The 15,272-nt window shown below is 40.1% G+C and overlaps 1 protein-coding gene across 2 annotated transcripts in view; it reads left to right on the top strand.

The window, feature by feature from the left end:
• LOC119913368 (pro-neuregulin-3, membrane-bound isoform) overlaps positions 1-15,272 on the top strand; it is a 359,981-nt gene that overhangs the window by 322,809 nt on the left and 21,900 nt on the right. For both annotated transcript variants that reach the window (XM_038732781.1, XM_038732782.1), the window contains one exon: positions 9,840-9,942. In XM_038732781.1, coding sequence (XP_038588709.1) covers positions 9,840-9,942 — 103 coding nt within the window. The remainder of the gene's footprint in view (positions 1-9,839; positions 9,943-15,272) is intronic.

Raw genomic sequence — 15,272 nt, 5'->3', positions numbered from 1 at the left:
TGCCTCGGCAACATTGTTCAGGCTGCCACATTTTCTTTGCCTAGCTAACGTCTCTAGTCCTGCCAATGTCTTCTCCAGCATTGTGTTAAGCAGTGCACAGATAGATAAGCACCTCCCACACTCAACTCTAGTTTGTTAATGTCTGTGACTTTGGAAGGATTTTTCCTGAGGAAAATAAATAAAAGGCTTACATACCAAACTACTGAAACTCATCTATTACAAATGTTTGTTATTAATTCAATTAAGTAAATACATATTGTACAAAGAGGTTTACTTGTGAAAAAACAAATCAAGCCTTCATTTTGAACTAGAATTAATATCAATATAGTGTATATAAAGATTGTCCTTGTTCCATGCAATATCCTGTTTCTGTTTATAGCAAGTGATGCCATGTCATTATTTGGGAGGATCCTTGTCATCCACAAATTGATAAATTTTCATTCAGAGACACTTACGTAAGGAACTGACTATTTTTAGCAAATTGTTATACAGTTATATTTGGCGGAAAATGCTCTGCTCCTTGCTTTCAAAGAATCAGAGCTGCAAATAGGATTCTGCTGCGAGAACAAATCCCCCTTATATAAACACATACATGAACATTTAATTATAGTAACGCCAACTAAACACAATGCTTAACGCATAAGTTTATGGTGACGGCCGCAGCTGCAGCAGCAAATGGCATTGGCGTGTCAGCAGAGTAGTCAGTAGTGGTTTTACTTACATACGGTGGGAAAATGTTTTTTAACACCTTTGAATATATTGCAGTCCAGTACAACACCACAACTAACCGTGGCCTCAATACTAAAATGTATAATTTAATTAACACCTCTATGACAGAGTCAACCAAAACTGAACATTATAGGTATCATAAAAGTACATTTTATGGCAGAACAGATATATTGGATTTAGGGCTGACCCCGAATAGTCAAAGATTCAATGCTTCGATGGGCGGAGCCTGCGCAGCGAAACAATGATCATGCCATATTGGCGATATGGGGGAGCTCAACATCTGATTTTACATAGAACTACCAGTTTTCTTCCAATACGTTAATATACAGCCTATTATAATTTACATGTCAAAGTTTAATGCTGGAAATAAACATGTAAAAATAATAAAACTTTCAATAAATATTTTTAAAGTGCGTAAATAAATCCAGAATTGTAACCCTAACCCCGGGTCAGTGCGCATGTGTAGGTGTAGCGTGTATGTGAGTAGTTGGCGAAGAGGAACACTTGCTAAAGAGACGGAGCTCCAGCTTCACTGGTGTTGTCCCGAGTTGTCTGAACCTCGCGGGACTTTCGGGTAATTCATCACTGTTGATGAACCACAGAAAGAATATTTTATCGTTTGTAATTAGCAGGCTACTTGAAATAGACCCTTGAGGAACCGCGACATGCATGCAGTTGTCGGCAGCACAGAATGCACGCAAAACTCTGCAAAAGACCGGTGAATGGTAGGCGAGAGAGAGAGAGAGAGAGAGAGAGAAAAGGGTCTTCAATAAGCCTCACCTCACCGCGTACAAAAGCACACATGATTCCACTATCAGTCAACTATAGGCAGGACTTGACGATTCTGTTTCGACTATGTAAATCCTTAGTCGGGGACAGCCCTAATTGGATTGCAATAGACAGGATGTGTACCTGATACTAAGTGTAAGACATTCTGTATGTGCATACAATATTTTGATACTGGGTTTAAACAAAATACTCTAATCCCATGGTAGTTATTTTTCACAGACAGCCCTATGCATGATTTATAGAGAATGAACCACCCCTCTCCAGCAGAGTCAGTTTCTGAGGTTAAAATTAGAAAAGAAGTGTCTGATGGTTGAGATCTCTCTCTCTCTCACCCAACATCACCCACCCAAGGCTTAATGAACCAGAGAATATGTTCAAGAATTCTGGGATCCTGCCTTCCTCTTTATATATTTTTCATATTGCGTGGCAAAAGGGGAGACCGTCTCACTGTATCTATTCAGTCACTCATGTGGGCATCAATATTTCCTTTCCATCAGAGATCACTGAGCTCTGACTGCAAGATGTTCCACCTGGTTGTAAATCAATGTTAGAGCAAAGTGTTGCAGGCAGCTATTTTTAGGGTGAGATGGATTTTAAGTCATGTTGATTTTCATTTTCCATCCAGGTGCATTTGTGCCAGAAGGAGGCAGTTTGGCAAACTGAAGCGCAGATGAATGGCTCTAGGTGGACACATGTGTTTTACATAGTGATAAGATTTAGTGACATTTATGTCATTCAGTTGTCTTTTACATGTGGAGGCGAGGTAGAAAAAGTTTTCGACTTTGACAACTTAGGAAGTGAAATGCATCGTGACTACAAAATATTAGGGCTGTGCTGCTCAATGTCAAAGAAGAGAAAGAAGATGAGTAGCAGGAGGGAAGAAAAAAAGAAAGACAGACAGACGTAACGCAGAGTGGGAAGTGACAATCACTCTAGTGTCTTTCTAGAAATCACTTTTCAATCAAAGAGCATCATACTTTTTTGTGAATGAATGTGAATTCCTGGAGGTGCAGCTTTGTTCTTTTTTAAATAAACTGGTACTGCTGTTGCTGGAAACATAAAATGCAGTACTTTCTGCACACAGGTGTATGAAACTTTTCCAGGTGAAGAGATGGTGTACACTAATTTTAGTGAACTCTTAACAAACCTAAGAAGGATTTCACATTTCTATTAGTTTTACAGTATTTGATTAAATCAGAGTGATGAACTTCATACCTTTCACTTTGTTGCAGTGTATAAAAACATTTTTGGGCCTTCTTTTTTGGAAAGCTAGATTCATAGCATGGAAAGCAGAATTTGAAGATCTTGCCACAGCTCCACCATCACCAGAGAATTGTCTCCATTTTTGAGTATTTATTTGCATTATTTATAAAGCACATACAGCACAATACAACACACAGGCTGGTTGCACAGCCCAGTGGCCACAACAGCAAAGGATTGATAGCCCTTGCATTTCAGCCAAACCACAGAACAGCCAAGTGCTTTAGTTCAAATAGCCAGAAACCTGGAGGAGATTCAACAGGTTAAAAGGTCTGAGGCGCAAGATGTGGCATACTAACAGTGTATTTTAAAATCAATTCGATCCCACACTGGAAGCTAGAAATGATACGTCAGCACAGGTGTGACGTTGTCTTTCTTTCTGGTGCCAGTGAGAAGCTGAGCAGCAGCACTGTGACTGCAGGCTAATACCAACATATAACAAGTTACAATAATCTCAGAAGGAAAATAAGGTGTTGATAACCTCTTCCACACCATGGAGCAAGAGAGAAGATGTAAGAAGAAGAAAAGAGTTACAGATACTGTAGAAGGAAAGAAAGAAAATTACCAGCTGGAACAATACACCCAGTCACCTAAATGTATTCGGTATGTAAATGTGCGAATAAAGCCATCCAAGTAATAGAAGAAAGGACCGTGACCAGCCAAAAGAGCATGCTTACTCTAGCACAGCAGACCTGCATAAATAAAGGGTTTTATCCCCCATCAGCAGTCTGCATGGCACATGAAAAGTCTAATGCGCTGAGCTGTGAGGCAATCACTTGAGAATCCCATCCCTCTTTGTCTGCGTCCTGATCTGTCCTCGCACTTGTTATGTCATTCCTATGTCATTCATTCCTGTCAATCACAGCGGCTCTTAGCACAGACAGGAACATGATATACAGTATCTCACAAAAGTGAGTACATTTTTGTAAATATTTGATTATATCTTTTCATGTGACAACACTGAAGAAATGACACTTTGCTACAATGTAAAGTAGTGAGTGTACAGCTTGTATAACAGTGTAAATTTGTTGTCCCCTCAAAATAACACATCACACAGCCGTTAATGTCTAAACCGCTGGCAACAAAAGTGAGTACACCCCTAAAATAAATTGTCCAAATTGGGCCCAAAGCATCAATATTTTGGGGTGGCCACCATTTTTTCCAGCACTGCCTTAACCCCCTTGGGCATGGAGTTCACCAGAGCTTCACAGGTTGCCGCTGGAGCCCACTTCTCCATGACGACATCACGGAGCTGGTGGATGTTAGAGACCTTGCGCTCCTCCACCTTCCTTCTGTTTGAGGACGCCCCGCTGATGCTCAATAGGGTTTAGGTCTGGAGACATGCTTGGCCAGTTCATCACCTTTACCCTCAGCTTCTTTAGCAAGGCAGTGGTCGTCTTGGAGGTGTGTTTGGGGCCGTTATCATGTTGGAATACTGCCCTGCAGCCCAGTCTCTGAAGGGAGGGCATCATGCTCTGCTTCAGTATGTCACAGTAGATGCTGGCAGGGCTGGACTGGGACAAAAAATCGGCCCTGGCATTTTTGGCTTATTGTGCAAATAAACCTTTTTCATAACATTTTTATTTGTTAAATAACATTTCTTTGGTGCAAGCCATTTTTCAGAACATTTTTAACAAATGCTTTCAAAAGGTGGTAGGTACATGTTCCCAGTGTCCCCAGTGTAAATGACCCTCCTCCCTGCTCCCTCCCTACAGGTTGAGCGACTTCATGCTTACCGCTTCACCTCCACTCTCCTCCTGCTCTTTCTCTCCCTCGGCCCTGTCACTTTGTCACTTGCTATCGCCATAGACTGGCAGTGGCCACAGCTCTCCTTTATTCCTTCTATTGGACCGATCGTTGGCATTTGCCCAGTGTGCGAGATTACCTGTCCAGCCCTGCATGTTGGCATTCATGGTTTCCTCAGTGAACTGTAGCTCCCCAGTGCTGGCAACCCCAGACCATGACACTCCTACCACCATGCTTGACTGTAGGCAAGACACACTTGTCTTTGTACTCACCTTGTTGCCGCCACACACGCTTGACACCATCTGAACCAGATAACGAAATAAGTTTATCTTGGTCTCATCAGACCACAGGACAGGGTTCCAGTAGTCCATGTCCTTTGTCTGCTTGTCTTCAGCAAACTGATTGCGGGCTTTCTTGTGATCATCTTTAGAAAAGGCTTCCTTCTGGGACGACAGCCATGCAGACCAATTTGATTCAGTGTGCGGCATATCGTCTGAGCACTGACAGGCTGACCCTCCACCCCTTCTACTTCTACGCCTCTTGTATGAGGGTGGTAACTGCAGACAGTGTGCAATTTACTTAACCATTACTGCCCATGACAGCTAAATCCAGTCATCCTTACATTTAAAGTATTCCATCAGAAGAAAATACTCACTGCTGAGGTACTACAGCAAAAGTGCAGTTATGCACACAAGATACAGAATTGAGGAAAAAGATAAAGCTTGATAAAATCATTAATAAATCATTTGAAATATCAAAGTAGGAATGAATAATGTGAGTGTAAGTCACTACAAATGGATACTTTCTGTGTCCCTGTCGATAAATGTATGAATATGACACACCATGACATCTGGGGATAATTATTTTCAAGCAGGAGTGAGCTGTGCCTCTGGTTGATGATACTTGATCTGTCTGGAGACTGCATATCTTAACAGAACTTGAAATCTTATTCATCTGAAATAATATTAAGATTAGCTGTGATTAAGGTTCTATCTACCAGTAGCAAAAATGCCACTGTGATTGAATGTGTAGCAGTAAACCAAAACTCACCATTTAAGTCCTTTACTGTCATGTGAATTCTGCCACTATGTCCGCCTTGAACCAATTCCAATGTGCTGCCACTAAACATTAAACTTAACTTCCCTCAAACTGGAGGCCACGGTTTAATTCATAATTGTACAAATGCAACACAATTTATAAAACCCTAACCTAATATCTGCAACAGACCTTGACAGTGTCAGTGCTTGCCAGCAGTCTGACTCATCCATGTCCAAAAACATTAGATAAATATCAATGAATTACCTGCCTGTGATTTACTGTGTGCTTGTGATTTATTTAAGATATCCTAATATGAAAAATGCTTTTTGAGTGCAACCCAGTCAAGCCTAATGGAACAATGTCAGAATGTGAGCCCAAATATGAGGGGAAAATCTGCTAATGATGGAAACCAATGTGCTGTAACACTGCCAAGCGCCATAGCCTGTCGTCAGCCTTTATATACGTGTGTGAGCATCTGTGTCTGTGCTGTCACCAACTATTTGACTGTTCTATAAGTGTTTGTTTGTATTTTTTATGACAGAGAGCTGGTGATTCCTGTACAACTTCTATAAACCTAGGCTCTTGGAAAATTGAAAAGGTCAATTCACCAAATATGATGTTCTGCATTACCAGGAGGCGCTATAAAGCACTGCATAAAGTTTAAGTTTCATTTTGCCAGGTTTTGAGATATGTCTTAGAGAGTTCTACTGCCATACAGTTACAGTCAATATTCAGTAGAAAGCTGTTCCTAAGAAAACAGCAGTGAGGTCTGTAGATTATCCTGAGTAACTTGGATATTGCTTCTCGCTGACTCGTCCTTCTCTGCTTCTGATTGGCGAGTAGTCCTTAACTAGGAACTGTGCATGTGCAACTCCCAACAAAGATCATTTAGAGACAAGATGTATCACTCTAAAGTGAAGCGTTCAACACACAGGGTGAAAAAAGGAGCTGCAGCAATGAGCAGTATGACAAAAACATGGTGTTTTTTGAAAATTCAACCATGTAAACCTGTTTTGGTACAACCCCTAAATAAGATTTTTAAGACCTGAAAATGTGCATAATATCACCTCTTTAAGCAATATGAATAATAAACGGTGCACTAAAGACAGGCTAAAGGCTTTGATCTTTATTGTATATAAGGCAAGCATATTGCACCACTTACTCCATCACTTATTGATTTCTCTTTATCTTGCCATCTCACCTGTATGGAAACATGTCTGCTGCAAACATATTCAGAATGCATGTGTAAAGTACAAAAGGTCACAGCAACACCTCTATAACAGTGCTGCTATCTGCTTTAGTGTAAAATATTAATCATATTTTTTATAATGTTGCCGTGAATAAGCAACCAGCACCGCTCTGCAGGGCAGAGCTGGAGGTTTGAAGCGAAAATAGACTGAGGATGTGACCTCATGGACCCACAGATGGAATATGAACATACTTTTTCTCTCTTGAGCCATATGATTTATTCACATCAAGACAGTGTGTTTGTGCAAGCAGAAGGTGTGTCCAAACAAACACATGGGAGAGGGAGGGAGGATGAAATACTTCTTGACCTTGGCAACATAGTATTCATGATTGTCCTCACACCATGCATGGTGTATGCATATATAACATAAGTCTAACTATATACTGATCGTTTTCAACCCTAACTCTAGTGTGTTAAACTCCTGTGTGTGTGCGCGCGCAGCGCAGAATGCACCCTGAGGTTAAAAATAATCAGCTTAAGACTTAAAGAAATCATGAACATGCTAACATGTCTGACGACTCTACGATACATAAAACACTAAACAAGAATGAGGTTCATTGGAAGACATCATGGAGGAAGCCACTGCTGTCCAAAAACAAACATTGCTGCATGTCTGAAGTTTGCAAATGAGTACCTGAATGTTCCGTACGGCCAAAATATTCTGTGGACAGATAAAACTAATGTTGAGTTGTTTGGAAGGAACACACAACTCTATGTGTGGAGGGAAAAAGGCACAGCACAACTGTAAAGTATGGTGGAGGGGAAATCATGGTATGGGGCTGCTTCACTGCCTCAGGGCCAGGAAGGGCTGCTATCATCTACAGAAAAAAAGGAATTTCAAAGTATATCAAGAAATCGGATCACATTTATGACAAATTTTTGAAGAAATCCAGGTATTTTCAAATGGTTCACATACTTTTTCCTGCCCTGTGTGTGCATGTGTGTGTGTGTATATATATGTGTGTATATATGTGTGTGTGTGTGTGTGTGTATATACACAAGAAGTCTAAGTCCCTTCGGGACTCCATCAGCCTTTTGCCTTTTATTCCCAAAAAAGGGTAAAGGGAGCAGTATCAGATCAGTACACAGTCAATACCCTGAATTTACGATAAAAGTAATCTGTATCAGGAGAGAAAACGAGGTATCACTGCATCTTTACAAAATCCTGCCTCCCCTCTGCACCTCCCTATCTTATTCCACCTCATTTCTCTTTTTTCTATTTCCCCATCCCTCTCTCTCTATCTCCCATCTCTCTCTCCTGCTCTGCCTGTTTTTCTCTCTGCCTTCTCTGCAACCGACCTCACTTTGCCCCCGTAGGACTGCCCCCAGCTCCCTCTAATGATATAATTATAGCCGATGAGCCAATGTGATGACTCAGGCTGATTAGCGGCATCAAAACAGTGCTGGCCCCAAACATAACTTAGACATAGATGGAGGGAGAGAAATAGGAACGCAGAAGAGAGGAAAGGTCCAGCCCATTGTGCTCAATTCAGTCATCAGAGCTATACCCTTTGGGACAAACATCCAACAGAATGTTTACATGCAGAATTCTGATGATACATTTTAAATGTCCACAGAAAAACACCAACAAATGCATATAGAGCAGAATAAGTCAGATACCCACATAATTAACATTCAAAAGAGAGCACTCGGATTTTTTAATTACCTTAAATCCAGCCCCCAAGACACCCTCCATTCCAAAGAGCATGTTATCTTTTGATAATTGGGAAACACTGTTTTTGAAACTTCCATACCAATAAAGCCCACTAAATTTACACGTGGAAAACGTGCACTGACAACGCACTAATAGACTCCGTGACAGCAGTTTTTTTTCAAAAATGATGTATGACATACTGCATGTATGGTTGGTTATGCAATATCTGTGTGGCCATCAGTAGCGTAAAGGCTTCCGCTGTAAAAGATCCCTGGTTTGAATTCCCAGACAGGCTTGAAAACCTTGACGTAGTCATGAATTAATAACACTAGCCCTCATTGGCTGCTTTTAGGATGCCCTTGAGCAAGACACAGTGGCTACAGTTGTGTTGCTCTGTACCTAAGAAGGTTATTATTATATTCTGCAGCGGCAGTGATTTTCTCAGCTTACACACTGAGGAAGCAGCTGTAAAGTTTTTCTTTTTGTACTAAAGTGGCCATTCAAACCTATCTTCAGTAAAAATTTGTCTCAATCACCTCAATGTCAAATTCCAACAACTTGTGTCATCTTCATGCTTTCCCAAGGTCTGAGCCTCACTAAATAAAACTTGATTGATCGCCTATTAATGTATCTGAAGGCAACTATGATTTACTTGTTCGTAGCAAACAAGACAGCTTCCATTTTTCTCCACTAATGGTGTCCGTCCACGCCATAACTCTTCTTGTCTCCATGTATTCAAGCTCCATTACATGTGGCATCCATTTCAAAAGAAGTCGGCGTCTATTGGACCATTACTCGATGCGGTAGAGCTGATAAAATGAGCTGAAAGGATATGCGGTAACTAAGAATAGCAGGTGTTGCTGGAGGATTGTAAATAGATGTTTGTGTATTGTAAATGTGTTGATGAGTTGAAATGAGTTGTTATTTTATTTCAGTTTTATTTAGTCAATTTATCACAAAGGTAATTACACTCGTACAGGAAAGAATCTGCAAGGCAGAAAAAACCCCACAGAGAGCTGTTGCACCACAACTGGTTGATTTGAAATGGCTGTTTGGGTGCTGCAAAGAACAATATTAGAACTTTGTTAAATACCAACCTCAAAACCATGTTTAATTATGTGTTATGGTGAGATTTCTGTATAGTATTAATTAAGTACTAACTCTGTCTCTGTGAATATTGACTGTGGGATCTCATCAGATGAGCACACATTAAAACACACCCAAACATTTTCACAAAACCCCACATCTTTACCTTCCTCTATGTCTCTCATACACACATGTTGATAGATATGTAAGTGATCTATGACTTTATTTCCAAAGTGCGTGTTGTTCAGACATTAATGTGGCTCCTTCATCTGTTTTGTGTCCCTACAGAGAGCAAAGAGGTGTACAAGAGACAGGTCCTGTCAATCACATCCATCGCCATGGCAATCAGCCTTCTGGGAACCCTGTGTATGGCCCTCTACTGCCGCAACAAGTAAGAGGATTAACATAAAAAACATACGTATCCATATACATCAAAACTATTGGTTTAATTACATCATCTCTAATTGTCTGACCACACATAATCGTTGTCTTGTTTGATGTATATCACCACTTTTCCAGATCCCAATTACTTTGGTGATTACAATGTTATCATAAATATTAAAAATGATGACCACAACTACAAAGACCCAAGTCGAAATTAACCAACCCATCAGAGCCAGGAGCAGTGCCTAACACAGTGTTAATCACTGCTCGTGCAAACGCTGCACAGCCCCCCCTCCTCGCATGCTTTCCCTCAGTCAAGCTCAATATCTTCAGAGGCTTCAGAAGTTTTGCAAACACAGTGGCTGAGGAACAACCACCAGCAACACACAGAGCTTCGGGCTCATTATGTTTGATGCTATGACGCTCGTAATTGCGAGTGGCAAAGACGCATGAAGACAAACAGTGGGGAATAACTTTGGAGCAGTGGTGTACTAGCCTCTCATCCTGGTATTAGACGTTGTTGCAGCTGCCTCTGAAGCCTGGGGAAATCTGCCCTGGCTCGTGAAGCGTTGGAAGGGCATCTTTGAGAAGACGAGGTTCAGCGAGAGGGACCAGGGTCCTGAGAGCGAGTCCTACGTGGGATTAGCAGGATTAGATTTTGTAGGCCAACTGGCTCCCGCTTCTGGGTTTGGCGGGCTGAGCTTAGCAGAGTGATACGAGAGAGACGTGGAAGGTTTTGCATTGCATGTTCAATCGCTACCAAGTACTGCTTTAATAAGGACACTGAACAACTACAACAACAATCGCCCTCCATGGATAAGATTAGGGCTCAGGTTAATTTATGGTTACGTGTCAAAGATGAGTGGTTTGGGTTACTGCTGGTTGGGTTTAGATTAAGGTAAGGGGTAACACAAATTTATGTAAAGAGACTTTCACACATCAATGGCGAGGCACACGCACATACATAAAGGATAAGGACTATAATTGGGCATTTTCACCCAACTCTTAAATGGATTCCATTTTTCCAGCCATGCACAAATACAGCATATGGAATTTTCTCATGAATATATTGACAGATAAATTAGCTGCAGTGACATGTAATTTCATCCCAGCCATCAGTTCTCTTGCTTACTGAAAGTTTCTTCAAGATTTTCAAACTTTCATACAGACTTTGATAATATTTATGGTAAAATCTGTCATGAGTCCTAAAGTAAGCAGAATGTTACAGTATTTGATAATAAGCCTAGCTGGGACAAAATGCCCAAGGAGACATTTTTTCAATTTAGTGAAGCCCAATGGAACATGTTGCGGCATCAAACATCTTGAACATCTTGAACAAAATCCCAGACCAGGTATTTCCAACAATTTGTAAATCTCATTATGTGCACACACATATTCATAGGCCATTATAACCCAAAGGTCAGCTCATGTGGCTCCTTGCACTCTCTCTCTCTCTCTCCTTTCTGTCCCTCTCTTCCAATCTCCATATTTCCGCAGTGCATGCTTTGTGTGTGCACATTAATTGGGAATATGAATGGCTAACATTCATTCCTGGCTGTGAGAATTCTGCATAACTTGGCTGGAGAGATTCTGTATACTTAATAGAAGGGGTCAAACATCCAGTATGCAACAGCAGACTGTCATTCAGTGTATGTGGACTGTGGAGTAGGCTGTGATAGATGGCACAGTAATTCCATATGCTTCCCTCTGTGATATAATGGTGTGAGTCAGTGAGCAGCCTGACAACAAGATAATCGGATCAAGGCATGATGGACAGGCTTTCAATGAATCTGTAACTGAGTCAGGGAACTAGCTTGTTCAACGGAGAAGGTGCACACAGATCTGAAAGAAGTGTTCATGTAAATCTTAATGACCTGAATTAAGATAAAGTCAAAAGGCCCAAACAAAAATACAGCTAAATGAAGGACAATGGTTCGCCAGTGCATGCTGTTGTCACTGATCTTTAAAGGGCAACATGCTGGGCAGTGGGGCGACACATTATTTCCTTTTTGTCTCTCCTACAAAAGGTTAAAGTGCTGACTTTAAGTTTTAAGTGTGTTTAGGGTGTTGGTATCCATGTTTGGTGATATCTGGGTGTTTTTTTTGTAGTCCCCCAATTTTGGGACACAGCAGCAAGACAATGATCCTAAACATGCAGTTAAGGCAATCGAAGAGTTGGGGCCATCCAAGTCAGTCACTTCACCAAGTCAGACACCAGTAACTCAAGGAACAGCTGCGGTTACATTTGGCAAAATGAGCTGTTTTTTCGGGGTTTCAAGTTGGTTTTAGAATAAAACAATATCTGACTACACCAACTTCTTCAGCTAGACTTATAATATCTGGGCAGATAAAACAAAATTCAAAGGCTTGCTTAGTTAAATAGTTAAATTGTGCGCTGACTTTAGATGAGGCACAAAAGAAACTTAAAGAAAGATGTCTAAGAACACTAGAGGAAAAGTTTTGGGTATGGAGGAAGGTTTTCACTCCAAAAACAAAACTCCATTTGTCTTAAGGGCCACGTGTTGTAAAGCTAACATGGTCTTTTCTAGTTAACTGACTAGTGATTTTAATTTAAGTTGGTCTCTGCAAAACTCACATACTCTGAAACATCATTATGGTCAATCAGTCCTGATCCAAAACATAAAACTAGCATAGTGATTAAAAGAAAACATTCAGAGAAACACAGTTTAGCCAGCAACTCTTACAACTTTAACTGTCAAAACATACATTTTAATACTAAAACAACATAGTTACAGTATAATAGCTAATATCTTATGCAGATTCATAACGGCAATGGTTAAAGAGATTTCTGTCCTTTGGTCAGTAGATGGCAGTGTCACATGGTAAACAAAATGTTAATTCTGAGAATTAAGAACTTGCTCATTTAATTTCAGCAAAAAATAAAAAGTTGGGTTAAACATCAAGACAACAGGTGCTATGAAATGTTAGCTGAATTATTGATTAGTTAGACAGCTGAATTAAATTAATTCAGATCTGGCTGAAAAGGAAGAATATCAGTTTCAACTTTTATAATAGGCATCTGTCGAGCCTTATCTCAGGTCAGAAGAGGGGGTGAGAAGAAAGAGAGAAAGGGTGTTTATGTTTGCATGTGTGTGGGTGGGTGATGGATGAGGAAAGTAGAAGAAGATGTGGTCCGTACATTCTCTTCTTTTATTTGATTTCGGCGAAAAGAGTCAGTTTGTGGTTCTTCACATCTTGCTGGGATTTTGTTATCTTGACAAGACATATTTTCTCAGCAGTGGAAAGTTCTTGTCTTGTCTGGCAGGTCTCCAAATTGACACATTTAACTATTGGGGAGAGGAGAAGTCAGTTTTGCAGATCTGGAGGAGTCTCAGGAGGAGGCTTTTTTCTAACTCTCCATGGAATTCCATAGGGTCGTAAAACAATGCTGCCGTACGTTTGTGAATACGGGAGATATTTATTGTGATCGCTACTCACTTTCTCAAGACTAAATTGAAGGCAAAAAGCTGCAGTACCAGACCCAGAATAAGAGGCTGTTGATGTCTGTGGGTCATGTAAACTTCCAAAACTCACCCAATATCAAATGTAAGCTTCAAGTTTATGTTGTCTAAATACATTGTGTTTTCTAAAAGGGTTAATTCTTATTCAGTTCATCTGATATGGATATCACTTTAACCTCATAGTCATTGTTTAACCAAAAATCTAACATGCTGTAAGACAAAGACACCAAAAAGGGAAATGTGCCATTGTCTGATAAAGACAGACTGCACATTATTTCGTATGATTTAAACTGTATTATTATATACTAATTTATAGTAGAATGACAACATGCTGCTATATTTTTACTCCTTAAAAAGACTGCATCACCGCATTAACACACAGATCAGTTATTTGACTAATTTTAGCTCCTCTAATGAACAAATTAATACTGCAAAGTGTTACACATGAGTTTGGGTAGATATCACACAAGAATGTCAATATTTAATGATTGAGCAAAACCCCAAATTGAGCCCACTGCCAACGGTTTTACAATTGCGGTTCAGCAATAACTTTGTATGTCAATTACAGTATCGTTAAGGTAAAATCGTGGTTGTGGAAAATACATTATGGTTCCAGTACAGGTGGACAACATCATTTGGTTAAGGTTAGGGAGTGATCATGGCTACAATTCATAATGTTCATAATATGAAAATTAATTAGTGGTCTGTGACAGGAGGAGCGCTCCAGTCTCCTGCATGAAAGGTGGGCTCGCTACACATCCATTCACTGCCCTGACCACCACACCTTTACAATCTGCCTAAGTACATAAAGAAAAAAAGAATTGTTGAATATGGATATAATTTCTAGGGACAATGGGCTGTTTAGTTTTTAATAAGAAAAATGGGCGTCGAGTTGTTTAGGGGTGAATACATCGACTGCAACATTCATGGTTCTTCTTCCAGAGGGCCTGTGTTGTATCTCTCTCTCTCCATTTCCTGTCATTACTTTACTGGCTCTATCTAATAAAGATATACAGTTCCCACCAAAATAATTATAAGACATAACAGTGTAAGTAGGTGCTGACCAATTTTTGAGCAACATGACCTGTGAGATTGTCAAACTGAGGGTTCTGACTAATACAAAACGGTATTAGGTTGTTTCTCTTAGACCCATTCATACACACAACCATATTTCCCTAATCAAATGTAGCTTGGGTTATAAATACAGGAGATCCGTTTGGTTACACAAAGCTGGTGATGTTGTATGCTACTCACATCATTCAAACAAGTCTGATTTTGTTTTTGTGTGGCATAAAAGCATTTACTTCTATCATCTAGAGAAAGCATACCATTTTTCAAGCTAAAACATCAACTAAACAACCAGATTGTGTCAAGGCTTTAGAAGAGATAATGGACCTTTCATATTAAGTGAACATTTTTCTAAAAGTAGTGTCTACCAAATGTTGCTAAGAAAATATAATTAAAGTGCCACGGAGGTGGAGAGGATAGGAGCTTACCATGAGGCTGTTTGTAAACACTTCATTACATCGCTGTCATTCAGCAGAGAGCTCCCGAGACAGGAACAGTAAAGGCTTCATTGGCTATATCTGATAATGAGCATACCTCTGGCACAACAGAATGAAGCAGAGATAAAAGGGTTTAGTGCATTTTCATCCAGGTCAGTGTAATTGCACAAGCTTGGGTAACTAGTGTTGTAATAAATGAGAACATTTATATAATGTACACCGGTCAGAAAAACAAACCAGAATATATTAAATGGGATAAATCAGATTTCAACGTCCTGCTCCACAAGGTCTAATTATTCTACTTCTTCTTACATGATTATCTCTAGACCTCATGAGTCAGGTCCGGTCTA

Source organism: Micropterus salmoides, unplaced genomic scaffold, assembly GCF_014851395.1.
Source record: "Micropterus salmoides isolate LMB-PRFRI ecotype aquatic unplaced genomic scaffold, ASM1485139v1 Ms_hic_scaffold_2, whole genome shotgun sequence".
NCBI classification, from domain to species: domain Eukaryota; kingdom Metazoa; phylum Chordata; class Actinopteri; order Centrarchiformes; family Centrarchidae; genus Micropterus; species Micropterus salmoides.
This window is presented reverse-complemented; position numbering and strand designations above follow the sequence as displayed.